At 50.9% G+C, this 14812-nt stretch overlaps 2 protein-coding genes across 4 annotated transcripts in view; one reads left to right on the top strand and one right to left on the bottom strand.

Moving 5' to 3' along the window:
- Nucleotides 1-8258, bottom strand: part of IQSEC3 (IQ motif and Sec7 domain ArfGEF 3) — a 73678-nt gene extending 65420 nt beyond the window's left edge. For all 3 annotated transcript variants that reach the window (XM_066590893.1, XM_066590894.1, XM_066590895.1), the window contains exon 1: nt 7841-8258. In XM_066590893.1, the coding sequence (XP_066446990.1) occupies nt 7841-8250 (410 nt within the window). In that variant the 5' untranslated portion in view covers nt 8251-8258. The remainder of the gene's footprint in view (nt 1-7840) is intronic.
- The window catches only part of WASHC1 (WASH complex subunit 1), a 47039-nt gene that overhangs the window by 14093 nt on the left and 18134 nt on the right, over nt 1-14812 (top strand). The window lies entirely within an intron of this gene.

The raw sequence follows: 14812 nt of genomic DNA, 5'->3' as shown, positions 1-14812 counted from the left end.
TAACTAAAATACCCCCCTAATACCACCTGTATCCTGAACCATATACCCAGTACACCCCCACACTGTCACCTGTATCCTGCACCATATACCCAGTAAACCCTATACTTTCACCTGTATACTGTACCATATACCCAGTACACGCCCCAATACTGTCACCTTTATCCTGCACCAAACACCCTTTATACCACTATGCTGTCACCAGTATACTACACCATATACCCAGTACACCCCTCAATACTGTCACCCGTATCCTGTACCATATATACAGTACAGCTCCATACTGTCACCTGTGTCCTACAACATATATCCAGTACATCCCCATACTGTCATCCGTATCCTGCATCACAGAACCTGTGCACCCCCATACTGTCACTTGTATCCTGCACCATATACCCAGCAGACCCCCATACTGTCACCCGTATCCTGCACCATATCTCCAATACGCCCCCCAATACTGTCACCTGTGTCCTGCACTATACACTTAGTACACCCCACACTGTCACCCGTGTCCTGCACCATATACCCCATACAGAGCATGCTGTCATCTGTATCCTGCACCATATACCCAGTACACCGCATACTGTCATCCGTATCCTGCACCATATACCCAGTACGCCCCAATACTGCCACCTGTATCCTTCACCATATACCTAGTACACCCCCATACGGTCACCCGTATCCTGCACCATATAACCAGTACACCTCCATATGGTCACCCGTATCCTGCACCCTATACCCAATACGGTCACCTGTGTTCTGCACCAAACACCTTTTATACCCCTATACTGTTACCAGTATCCTGCACCATATACCCTGCACACACCCATACTGTTACCTGTGTCTAGCAGCATATACCCAGTACAATTCTATACTGTCACCGGTGTCCTGCACTATATACCCAGTACACCGTCCAGTACTGTCACCTGTATCCTACACCAAACAACCTTTATAACACTATACTATCACCCGTATACTGCACCATATACCCAGTACACCCCCAATACTGTCACCCGTATCCTGTACCATATATCCAGTACACCCCCCATACTGTCTCCTGTGTCTTGCACCATATATCCAGTACATCCCCATACTGTTACCTGTGTCCTGCAGCATATACGCTTTCCCCCAATTATGTCACCTATATCCTACACCATATACCCAGTACACCCCAATACTGCCACCTGTGTCCTGCACCATATACCCAGTACACCCTATACAGTCACCTGTTTCCTGCACCATATACCCATCACACCCCTATACTGTCACCTGCATCCTGCACAATATACCCAGTATGCCCCCAATACTGTCACCTGTATCCTGCACCATATACCGAGTACACTCCCATAATGTCACCTGTATCCTACACCATATAACCAGTACACCCCCATAATGTCACCTGTGTCCTGCACCAAACACCCATTATACCACTATACTGTCCACCGTATCCTGCACCATATACCCAGTACGCCCCCAATACTGTCACCTGTATCCTGCACCATGTACCCAGTACACCCCCACACTGTCACCTGTATCCTGAACCATATACCAAGTACACCCCAAACTGTTACCCATATCGTGCACCATATACCCTGTACACCCCATACTGTAACCTGTATCCTGCACCATGTACCCAGTACACCCCCATACTGTCACCTGTATCCTGAACCATGTACCCAGTACACCCCCACACTGTCACCTGTATCCTGAACCATATACCAAGTACACCCCATACTGTTACCCATATCCTGCACCATATACCCTGTACACCCCATACTGTCACCTGTATCCTGCACCACAGAACCTGTGCACCCCCATACTGTCACTTGTATCCTGCACCATATACCCAGAACACCCCATACTGTCACTCGTATCCTGCACCATATACCCCGTACACCTCATACTGTCACCCATATCCTGCACCATATACCCTTTACACCCCATACTGTCAACCGTATCCGGCACCATATAGCCAGTACACCCCATACAGTCATCTGTATTCTGCACCATATACCCAGTACACCCCCATACAATCACCTGTATCCTGCACCATATATCCAGAACACCCCATACGGTCACCTCTATCATGCACCATATACGCAGTAAACCCCATACTGTTACCTGTATCCTGCATCACATAACCTGTGCACCCCCATACTGTCTCTTGTATCCTGCACCATATACCCAGCAGACCCCTATGCTGTCACCTGTATCCTGCACCATATATCCAGTACATCCCATGCTGTCACCTTTGCACCCTAATACTGTCACCTGTATCCTGCACCATATACCCAGTACAGCACCATACTCTCACCAATATCCTGCACCATATGCCCAGTACACCCCCATACTGTCATCTGTATTCTGCACCATATATCCAGTACACCCCCATACTGTTACCTGTATCCTGCACCATGTATGCAGTAAACCCATACTGTCACCTGTATCCTGCACCACATAACCTGTGCAGCCCCATACTGTCACTTGTATCCTGCATCATATACCCAGCAGACCCTCATGCTGTCACCTGTATCCTGCATAATATATCCAGTACACCCCATTACTGTCACCTGCATCCTGCACCATATACACAGTATACCCCCATACTGTCACCTGTATCCTGCACCATATACTCTGTACACCCCATACTGTCACCTATATCTTGCACCATGTACGCAGTAAACCCCATACTGTCACTTGTATCCTGCATCATATACCCAGCAGACCCCCATGCTGTCACCTGTATTCTGCATAATATATCCAGTACATCCCATTACTGTCACCTGCATCCTGCACCATATACACAGTATACCCCCATACTGTCACCTGTATACTGCACCATATGCCCTGTACACCCCCATGCTGTCAGCTGTATCCTGCACCATATGCCCAGTACACCCCCATACTGTCCTGTATTGCATAATCACACTCCCCCCTGTACAGTAACTTATGCCCCTCATACTGTGACCTCTGAGCCATTTCCCACAATCCTCACGCATCCAGATTCTCCGCATGTAGAGCTGCACCATCCCTCCCATCATCCAGTCTGCGATCCTGGTGCAGCGACGACCAAACAAGCCGCTCGAGGAATAGATAAGTAATGAAGACAGTATTATCCTGCCAGCAGAAGGTTTATACCAGGAGGCCACATAATAATGGGAAGACCACCTATAGAAGATATACACAGGGGGACACACAAAATAATGGGGAAGACCGCCCAGAGAAGGAACACCCCGAAAGGTGGGGGGGGGGGCACATAATAATGGGGGAGACTGTCCAATGAAGGCCTACACTGGAGGGGGTCACATAATGGGGGAGACTGTGCAGAGAAGGTCTACACTGGAGGGTGGTGGTGGGGGGAGTCACATAATAATGGGGGAAACCAGACATAGAAGAGATACACTGGGGGGCAGGGGACACAAAATAAGGGGAAGAATACCCAAAGAAGATATGCACTGGGGAGCACATAATAATAGGGAAGACAGCCCGCAGGAGATATACACTATGGGGGAGACATAATAATGAGGAGACTGCCCAGAACAGAGAAGATATACACCAGAGGGGGGGGGGGGCACATAACAATGGGGAGCCCTCGCAGGCAATACACACTGCAGAGGGCACATAATAATGAGGGAGACTGCCCAGAGAAGATATACACTAGAGGGGGGGGGGGCACATAATAATGGGGAGACCCCCGCAGGCAATACACACTGCAGGGGGCACATAATAATGGCGGAGCCTACCCAGAGAGGATATACACCAGAGGTGGGCCATATAATAATGGGGAGACCCCCACAGGCGATATACACTATGGGGGGGGGGGGCACAGAATAATGGGGAGACTGCCCAGAGAAAAAATACACCAGAGGGGGGGCCACATAATAATGGATAGACCACCGCAGGCAATATAACTGGAGGATGGCACATGATAGAGGAGACCACGCTGAGAAGCTATATACTGGAGCAGGGTCACATTATAATGAGGGATACAATGGTACCCACATTCCGCTTTCAAGGGGGATTCTTTCACTGCCAAAGAGGGTGTTGGATTACAGCTGGCATCCGGAATCCTGACCTACATGAACTCCACAGATCTCTACGGTCCCTGGCAGTAGTGACGTGACCCCTGACCTCAATTTCAAAAATGCGTTACAACGCGGGAGCTGGGACCCCTCCCCTCCAATTAGGGACCTCAACTGTAATCTCATGTAATTTAGAGAGCTTTAGTCACTGGCAATACATAGGTTAATACTACATGGCAGGTTAGGAATGCCAGCCCCCCGTGTATAATGTGTGTGAGAACAGCTTGGTATTCCATAGGAATGCCATCTCTTGTGGCACTATAACACTGAGCATGCTGTGCATGATGGGGGATGTAGGACCTCCTGACCCCAATTGTATTAGAAGGATGGAAAGCTACAACTCCCAACATGCAAGATGCACTCGCTTGTACAGTGCCACAACAGATGGGGTGCCCAAAGGATGCCTTCTGCCATGCCAAGGCTTAGCCTACAGATATAAGGGATCAGGGTCTGGCATATGCCAGGGTGGCACAGTCTACAATATACACTACAGAACATGGATCAATAATGAAAACCCAACACAGAGGGCATCAGAGACAAAAAGATTATGGGGGCTAGAGGAGAGCCCACTACACAATCGACATTTGGAAGCTTTTCTTTTTCATGAACCCTATAGGAGCTGAATCTGTGGACCCTATAGTGGGCTATCGAATCCACGGACCTTATAAAGGGCAGCTGAATCTGTGGACCGTACAAGCAGCAGCTATATCCGTGGATTCTCAATAGGGCACCTGAATCTATGAATTCTCTATAGGGTTAGCTGAAGCCACAGACCTTAAAGAGGACTGATGAATCCATGGCTCTTTTTAGAGGGCAGCTCCAATCTATAAACCCTCTAAGGGGGCAACTTGATCCCGGGACCCTAAAACAAGCATGTACAGAGGTCAGCTCAATCTATGGACCCTCTGAAGAAAGGGGTAGCTGAATCCCTCGACCCTACAGAGGTCAGCTCAATCCATGGGCCCTCTGAAGAAAGGGGCAGCTGAATCCCTCGATCCTACAGAGGTCAACTCAATCTATGGACCCTCTGAAGAAAGGACAGCTGAATTCCTTGACCCTACAAAGGGCAGCTTAATCTATGAATCCTCTAAAGCGACAGCTGAATCTTGCTATCCTATGTAGAGGATAGCTGAAACCACAAACCCTGTAGAAGGCAGTTGAATACACAGTCCTTCTATAAGTGTTGCTGAATCAAATGATTACACAGGGCAGCTGAATCCTTGGACCCTATAGAGAGTAACTAAATCCTTGGACCCACTACACAGGCAGCTGAATCTTGGGACCGTACAGAGAGCAGCTGAATCCTTGGACCCTCTACAGAGGCAGCTGAATCCTTTGACCCTCTACAGGGGCAGCTGAATCCTTGGACCCTCTACAGGGGCAGCTGCATCCGGTTAGCCCAACGGACGGCAGCTGCATCCGGTTAGCCCAACGGACGGCAGCTGCATCCGGGGAGCGCAACGGACGGCAGCTGCATCCGGGGAGCGCAACGGACGGCAGCTGCATCCGGGGAGCGCAACGGACGGCAGCTGCATCCGGGGAGCGCAACGGACGGCAGCTGCATCCGGGGAGCACAACGGACGGCAGCTGCATCCGGGGAGCGCAACGGACGGCAGCTGCATCCGGGGAGCGCAACGGACGGCAGCTGCATCCGGGGAGCGCAACGGACGGCAGCTGCATCCGGGGAGCCCAACGGACGGCAGCTGCATCCGGAGAGCCCAACGGACGGCAGCTGAATCCGGGGAGCCCAAAAGGAGGACGGCTGAATCCGGGGAGCCCAAAAGGAGGACGGCTGAATCCGGGGAACCCAAAAGGAGGGAGGCTGAATCCGGGGAACCCAAAAGGAGGGAGGCTGAATCCGGGGAACCCAAAAGGAGGGCGGCTGAATCCGGGGGAACCCAACTGAGGGCGGCTGAATCCGGGGGAACCCAACTGAGGGCGGCTGAATCCAGTGAACCCAACTGAGGGCGGCTGAATCCAGTGAACCCAACTGAGGGCGGCTGAATCCAGTGAACCCAACTGAGGGCGGCTGAATCCAGTGAACCCAACTGAGGGCGGCTGAATCCTGAGAACCCAACGGAGGGCGGCTGAATCCCTTGACCCTATGGAGGGCAGCTGAATCCCTTGACCCTAAGGAGGGCGGCTGAATCCTGAGAACCCAATGGAGGGAGTCTGAATCCCATGACCCTATGGAGGGCAGCTGAATCCCTTGACCCTATGGAGGGCAGCTGAATCCTGAAAACCCAATGGAGGGAGTCTGAATCCCTTGACCCTATGGAGGGCAGCTGAATCCCTTGACCCTAAGGAGGGCGGCTGAATCCCTTGACCCTATGGAGGGCGGCTGAATCCCTTGACCCTATGGAGGGCGGCTGAATCCCTTGACCCTATGGAGGGCGGCTGAATCCCTTGACCCTATGGAGGGCGGCTGAATCCCTTGACCCTGTGGAGGGCGGCTGAATCCCTTGACCCTGTGGAGGGCGGCTGAATCCCTTGACCCTGTGGAGGGCGGCTGAATCCCTTGACCCTGTGGAGGGCGGCTGAATCCCTTGACCCTGTGGAGGGCGGCTGAATCCCTTGACCCTGTGGAGGGCGGCTGAATCCCTTGACCCTGTGGAGGGCGGCTGAATCCCTTGACCCTGTGGAGGGCGGCTGAATCCCTTGACCCTGTGGAGGGCGGCTGAATCCCTTGACCCTGTGGAGGGCGGCTGAATCCCTTGACCCTGTGGAGGGCGGCTGAATCCCTTGACCCTGTGGAGGGCGGCTGAATCCCTTGACCCTGTGGAGGACGGCTGAATCCCTTGACCCTGTGGAGGACGGCTGAATCCCTTGACCCTGTGGAGGACGGCTGAATCCCTTGACCCTGTGGAGGACGGCTGAATCCCTTGACCCTGTGGAGGACGGCTGAATCCCTTGACCCTGTGGAGGACGGCTGAATCCCTTGACCCTGTGGAGGACGGCTGAATCCCTTGACCCTGTGGAGGACGGCTGAATCCCTTGACCCTGTGGAGGACGGCTGAATCCCTTGACCCTGTGGAGGACGGCTGAATCCCTTGACCCTGTGGAGGACGGCTGAATCCCTTGACCCTGTGGAGGACGGCTGAATCCCTTGACCCTGTGGAGGACGGCTGAATCCCTTGACCCTGTGGAGGACGGCTGAATCCCTTGACCCTGTGGAGGACGGCTGAATCCCTTGACCCTGTGGAGGACGGCTGAATCCCTTGACCCTGTGGAGGACGGCTGAATCCCTTGACCCTGTGGAGGACGGCTGAATCCCTTGACCCTGTGGAGGACGGCTGAATCCCTTGACCCTGTGGAGGACGGCTGAATCCCTTGACCCTATGGAGGATGGCTGAATCCCTTGACCCTATGGAGGGCAGCTGAATCCCTTGACCCTATGGAGGGCAGCTGAATCCCTTGACCCTATGGAGGGCAGCTGAATCCCTTGACCCTATGGAGGGCAGCTGAATCCCCTGACCCTATGGAGGGCAGCTGAATCCCCGGACACTCTATAAATGGGAGCTAAACCTGGGTACCCTTCAGAAGGCAGCTAAATCCCTGGTCTCTACAGATTGTAAATAGGGCAGCTCAATCCCTAGACCCTATAGAGGGCAGATGAATCCTTGGATGTTCTATAGGGGCAGCTGAATCGCAGGACCTTCTGTAGCAGGCAGCTCAATACCTGGACCCTCTATAGGAGGCAGCTCAATCCCTGGACCCTCTATAGGGGGCAGCTCAATCCCTGGACAGGGTACGGTACTCACTCCGCTTTCCTCCCGAGGATGGCCTTGCACAGGGTCGGCGGCTTGTGCTGGTGGATTTGCGGGGAGCTCCGGGGCGCTGCGCTCGGCTCCGGCTCGGGCTCGCTGCTCGGGGCCGGCGGTGGATGCTGATGCGCCGGCGGCTGCTGTGCCTGGACGTGCGCCGGGCTCTCGGGTGCACTGAGGCTCTGCGGCGGCGGCGGCTGCACCGGGTTGGGGGTCGGCGGTGCCGCCTGGTGCAGGTCCCGCAGGCTCCGGTTCTCGGTCCCCAGCTGGTCCAGCCTCCGCTCCAGCTCATCGATGCGCTGACGCTGGGTGTGGATAAGGCTCTGCTGGTTCTGCACGATGCTGGTCAGCTCCCGCAGGTAGAGCACGGCGCGCACCGGGTTCTCCAGGAGATTCTCCATCATCATCCCGGGACCCGGACACACTGACCGCGGAGACTGCGCTGCCAGCAGAGAGGAGGGAGCAGGAGGAGGGCGGGCCTGAGTAGCGCGATCACCGCCGTGTTATATAACGGGAGGAGGAGGCAGCGAAGAGCCAGGCTTAGCTAATACACTGGGTGTAGAGTGTCAGCTGCGCGGTACAAGCACAGGAGCCTAATATATGTAGGGGTGTCAGTGAGAAATGTGCCCCTTTCAGCTCCTATACACTCTTGGGTAGTTGCACTCACTGAATCAATAAGTGTTGAGATATCTAGTTGGGGGGGGGGGGTCTCTCCTGCCTGCAGGCACTTGTGGTACAGTTTGTAGGGGTCAGCCATGTGATGTAATGCATCTACTTGGGGTATCCCAGATCTGCGCTATTGGAGATAATCTGGGGATCATGCCGGCCAATCCATAGTAGACCGGTCTTGTGATGGCTGCGGTACCTGGACAGGTAGTAGTATCCTGTTGGAAGATGAAGGGTATGACAGTACCACTGGGGGGCAGTCATTGTGCCTATAAACCACCAACTTCATCCAGCCACCACAACGGATTGCCCACCAGACCATGACTGCAGGGGTGTAATCACAAAATGCCTCTGAAATCAAAAAATGCCAACAGATACGTTGACGATTAGCACTTTGCCCCAGACAAAATTGGGTCTCATCACTACACACAACTGTTCTCCATTCATGTGTCTGGTTGCATCTGGCGGTACACCAGGTGGGGGTTAACGGAACACACTGCATGGGGGTCCGAGAATACAACCCAGCTTCACTCAATCTGTTTACAATTGTTGGTGGGGTGAATCTAACTCCAACCGGATCTGTGCTGGAATCCACCTGTCTGTCAGCAGCTGACAATTACAAAATGTGTCGGTCTTCACGTGGCGTTGTCCTTCTGTGTGGACCTGCGCCAGGTTTACAACTACTGGAGCCTTCCCGTGCCCACTGAGTAACTGCTGTACTGATATTGCAGTACCGCTGGTCCTGCGGGAGATTTCACTATAAACTAGCCCCATTTCCAATTATCCAACCTCTCCCACAGTCAGACATACAGGTGTACGAAGTTCACCGGCAATCCGCAGACAAAAAAGGACCTTCTTATATAACACACTTTACGATTTATAGACTACAAGAATGGCGCATTCTTCATAAGAAAGACCGATAATCTGCATAGTGACACACAGACTTCTTCTAGTTTATAATTATTCAGTACCTTCATATGGAAAGACTTTCATCCAAGTGTCATCAACTTTCTAAGGCTGATATTCCTCCGGGGGGAAGCACTAATGTCACCGCGACTTTCCACATGATTTTCCACAATGAACCAATCATGCTGCGATTTTTAGATGCCAGCGATTTTCCGCTTATCTCATGGAAAGCGTGTAATGCATGCTCCGTGTGAGATTTATCGCTGCGGATCACGCTATGACAAATCGCCGGTGGACAGCCAGCCTTAAACTCTGCCTGGGTGCAATATTTCCACATGTGTATATATATATATATGCATATACTCTTTGAAGAACAATCCACTCCTTGAAGAAGTGGTCGTTTTGCTGCAAAACTCGGCATGCAGTTCCATCTCAGGCAAATATGTAAATGATGAGAGTTGTAGTGATTAGATGAACAGTCTTGTCACCGGAGGCCCTAAAAGTGATTCCCCCCTTGTCCTATAAAAGGCTCTCGGAGGCTCCTTGTGTGTAGTGACCTCTCTTTTACACCCCATTACATATATAACCTCTGGCCCCCACCGTCGCCTCCGTTTGCAGTGATGTCATGAACAATGAAGCTGGACGTTACGGGGGGGACCAAGTTGTCTTCAGCGATGAATCCAGGTTTAGTTTGGGGGCTGACGACGGCCGTGTTCATGTCTGGAGACATCGGGATGAGTGCCTTAATCCTGCCTTTGCTGTGAAGCAGCACACTGCCCCCTGCTGGATACGACAGTCGGTCCCCCCTAGTAGTGGTACGAGGGACAATGACAGCTCAGCGATATGTTCAGGACATCCTGCAGCCACATGTGTTCCTCTCATGGTGGCTTCCAGCAGGATAATGCTCGGCCGTACACACAAGGGGGTCACAGGAGGCACCCACAACATTGTCACACTTCCATTGCCAATCGCCAGCTTTATCACCAATAGAAAATGTATGGGACCATCTGGGATGCCAACCTCCACATCATACAAGTTTGTGCGATCTAGAGGCTCAGTTACAGCAAATGTGGAGTGATACGCTGCAGGATAACATACAGAACCTGTGTGCCGCCATGCCTGCCGTATCACATCTCGTATCCAAGTTAGAGGTGGTACAACAGGGTACTAGAGCCTCCCTGTCCGTCTGTATCACATATTGTATCCAAGCTAGTGGTGGCGCAACAGGATTACTAGAACCTCCATGCTTCACTGCTGCCTGCAGACACTCATTATTGTACCGCTCTCTACCATCCTTCACTGCTGCCTGCAGACACTCATTATTGTACCGCTCTCCACCATGCTTCACTGCTGTCTACACACACTCATCATTGTATTATTTTTCACCATGCTTCACTATTGCCTGCAGTCACTCATTATTGTACCTCTCTCCACCATGTTTCACTGCTGTGTGCAGACACTCATTATTGTACCTCTCTCTCCCATGCTTCACTGCTGACTGTAGACACTCATTACTGCTCTGCTCTTCACCACGCTTTACTGATGCCTGCAGACACTTATTATTGTATCACTCTCCCTCATGCTTCACTGTTGCTTGCAGACACTCATTATTGTACTGCTCTCCCCCATGCTTCACTGCTGCCTGCACTCATTATTGTACCGCTCTCCACCATGCTTCACTGCTGCCTGCAGATATTCATTATTCTACTGTTCTCCACCATCCTTCACTGCTGCCTGCAGACACTCATTATTGTACCGCTCTCCCCCATGCTTCACTGCTGTCTACACACACTCATCATTGTATCATTTTTCACCATGCTTCACTATTGCCTGCAGTCACTCATTATTGTACCTCTCTCCACCATGTTTCACTGCTGTGTGCAGACACTCATTATTGTACCTCTCTCTCCCATGCTTCACTGCTGACTGTAGACACTCATTACTGCTCTGCTCCTCACCACGCTTTACTGATGCCTGCAGACACTTATTATTGTATCACTCTCCCTCATGCCTCACTGTTGCTTGCAGACACTCATTATTGTACTGCTCTCCCCCATGCTTCACTGCTGCCTGCACTCATTATTGTACCGCTCTCCACCATGCTTCACTGCTGCCTGCAGATATTCATTATTCTACTGTTCTCCACCATCCTTCACTGCTGCCTGCAGACACTCATTATTGTACCGCTCTCCCCCATGCTTCACTGCTGTCTACACACACTCATCATTGTATCATTTTTCACCATGCTTCACTATTGCCTGCAGTCACTCATTATTGTACCTCTCTCCACCATGTTTCACTGCTGTGTGCAGACACTCATTATTGTACCTCTCTCTCCCATGCTTCACTGCTGACTGTAGACACTCATTACTGCTCTGCTCTTCACCACGCTTTACTGATGCCTGCAGACACTTATTATTGTATCACTCTCCCTCATGCTTCACTGTTGCTTGCAGACACTCATTATTGTACTGCTCTCCCCCATGCTTCACTGCTGCCTGCACTCATTATTGTACCGCTCTCCACCATGCTTCACTGCTGCCTGCAGATATTCATTATTCTACTGTTCTCCACCATCCTTCACTGCTGCCTGCAGACACTCATTATTGTACCGCTCTCCCCCATGCTTCACTGCTGTCTACACACACTCATCATTGTATCATTTTTCACCATGCTTCACTATTGCCTGCAGTCACTCATTATTGTACCTCTCTCCACCATGTTTCACTGCTGTGTGCAGACACTCATTATTGTACCTCTCTCTCCCATGCTTCACTGCTGACTGTAGACACTCATTACTGCTCTGCTCCTCACCACGCTTTACTGATGCCTGCAGACACTTATTATTGTATCACTCTCCCTCATGCCTCACTGTTGCTTGCAGACACTCATTATTGTACTGCTCTCCCCCATGCTTCACTGCTGCCTGCACTCATTATTGTACCGCTCTCCACCATGCTTCACTGCTGCCTGCAGATATTCATTATTCTACTGTTCTCCACCATCCTTCACTGCTGCCTGCAGACACTCATTATTGTACCGCTCTCCCCCATGCTTCACTGCTGTCTACACACACTCATCATTGTATAATTTTTCACCATGCTTCACTATTGCCTGCAGACCCTCAATATTGTACCGCTCTCCCCCATGCTTCACTGCTGTGTGCAGACACTCATTATTGTACCTCTCTCTCCCATGCTTCACTGCTGACTGTAGACACTTATTACTGTTCGGCTCTGCACCACGCTTCACTGCTGCCTACAGACACTTATTATTATATCGCTCTCCCCCATGCTTCACTGTTGCCTTCAGACACTCATTATTGTACTGCTCTCCCCCATGCTTCACTGTTGCCTGCAGACACTAATTATTTAACCGCTCTTCACCATGCTCAACCGCTGCCTGCAGATACTCATTATAGTACCGCTCTTCCCAATGCTTCACTGCTGTTTACAGAGACTGATTATTGTATCATTTTCACCATGCTTCACTATTGCCTGCAGACACTATTATATTGCTCTCCCCTATGCTCCACTGCTGCCTGCAGACACTGATTATTGTACTGCTCTCCAGCATGCTTCACTGCTGTCTGCAATCATTATTGTACCACTCTTACCCATGCTTTACTGCTGCCTGCAGACAATCATTATTGTACCGCTCTCCACCATCCTTCACTGCTAGCTGCAGACACTAATTATTGTACAGCTCTCCCCCATGCTTCACTTCTGCCTGCAGACACTCATTATACTGCTCTCCCTCATGCTTCACTGCTGCCCACAGACACTCATTATTATGTTTCACTGCGGTCCTCACACACACATTATTGTATCATTTTCTACCTTACTTCACTATTGCCTGCAGACACTCATTATTATATTGCTCTCCCCTATGCTTCACTGCTGCCTGCAGAAACTCATTATTGTACTGCTTTCCACCATGCTTCACAGCGGTCTACAGACACTCATTATTGTACCAATCTCCCCCATGCTTCACTGCTGCCTGTAGACACTCATTATTATATTACTCTGCCCCATGCTTCACAGCTGCCTACAGACACTTATAATTGTACTGTTCTCCCCCATGCTTCACTGCTGCCTGCAGACACTCATTATTTAACCACTCTCCCCCATGCGTCACTGTTGCCTGCAGACACTCATTATTGTACCCTTCTCCACCATTCTTTACTGCTGCCTGCAGACACTTATTATTCTACCGTTCTCCCCCATGCTTTACTGCTGCCTGTAGACACTCATTATTGTACTACTCTTCCCCATGCTTCACTGCTGCCTGCAGACACTTATTATTGTACCGTTCTCCCCCATGCTTCACTGCTGCCTGCAGACACTTATTATTGTACAGTTCTCCCCCATGCTTCACTGCTGCCTGCAGACACTTATTATTGTACCGTTCTCCCCCATGCTTCACTGCTGCCTGCAGACACTCATTATTTAACCACTCTCCCCCATGTCTCACTGTTGCCTGCAGACACTCATTATTGTACTGCTCTCCCCCATGCTTCACTGCTGCCTGCAGATAATCATTTTTGTACAGCTCTCCACCACGCTTTACTGCTAGCTGCAGACACTAATTATTGTACCGCTCAACCCCATGCTTCACTCCTGCCTGCAGACATACATTATTTAATTGCTCTCCACTATCCTTCCCTGCTGCCTGCAGACACTCATTATACTGCTCTCCCCCATGCTTCACTGCTGCCCACAGACACTCATTATTGTACTGCTCTCCTTCATGCTTCACTACTGCCTGTAGTGACTCATTATAGTACTGCTCTCCACCGTGCTTCACGACTGCCTGCAGATACTCATTATTGTACTGCTCTCCACCATACTTCACTGCTGCCTGTAGACACTCATTATTGTACAGCTCTTCCCCATGCCTCACTGCTGCCTGCAGACACTCATTATTATTCCGCTCTCCACCATGCTACACTGCTGTCTGCAAACACATTATTTAATCACTTTCCCCCATGCTTCACTGCTGCCTGAAGACACTCATTATTATACCACTTTCCACCATGCTTCACAGCTGACTGCACACTCATTAATGTACTGCTCTCCACCATGCTTCACTGCTGTCTACAGACACTCATTATTGTACCATTTTTCACCATGCTTCACTGCTGCCTGCAGACACTCATTATTATACCACTTTCCACCATGCTTCACAGCTGCCTGCACACTCATTATTGTACTGCTCTCCACCATGCTTCACTGCTGTCTACAGACACTCATTATTGTACCGCTCTCCACCATGCTTCACAGATGCCTGCAGATGCTCATTATTGTACTGCACTCCACCATGTTTCACTGCAGCCTGCAGACACTTATTATTGTACTGCTCTCCACTATGCTTCACTACTGCTTGCGGATACTCATT

The sequence above is a fragment of the Eleutherodactylus coqui genome, chromosome 2, assembly GCF_035609145.1.
Source record: "Eleutherodactylus coqui strain aEleCoq1 chromosome 2, aEleCoq1.hap1, whole genome shotgun sequence".
Lineage (NCBI taxonomy): Eukaryota > Metazoa > Chordata > Amphibia > Anura > Eleutherodactylidae > Eleutherodactylus > Eleutherodactylus coqui.
This window is presented reverse-complemented; position numbering and strand designations above follow the sequence as displayed.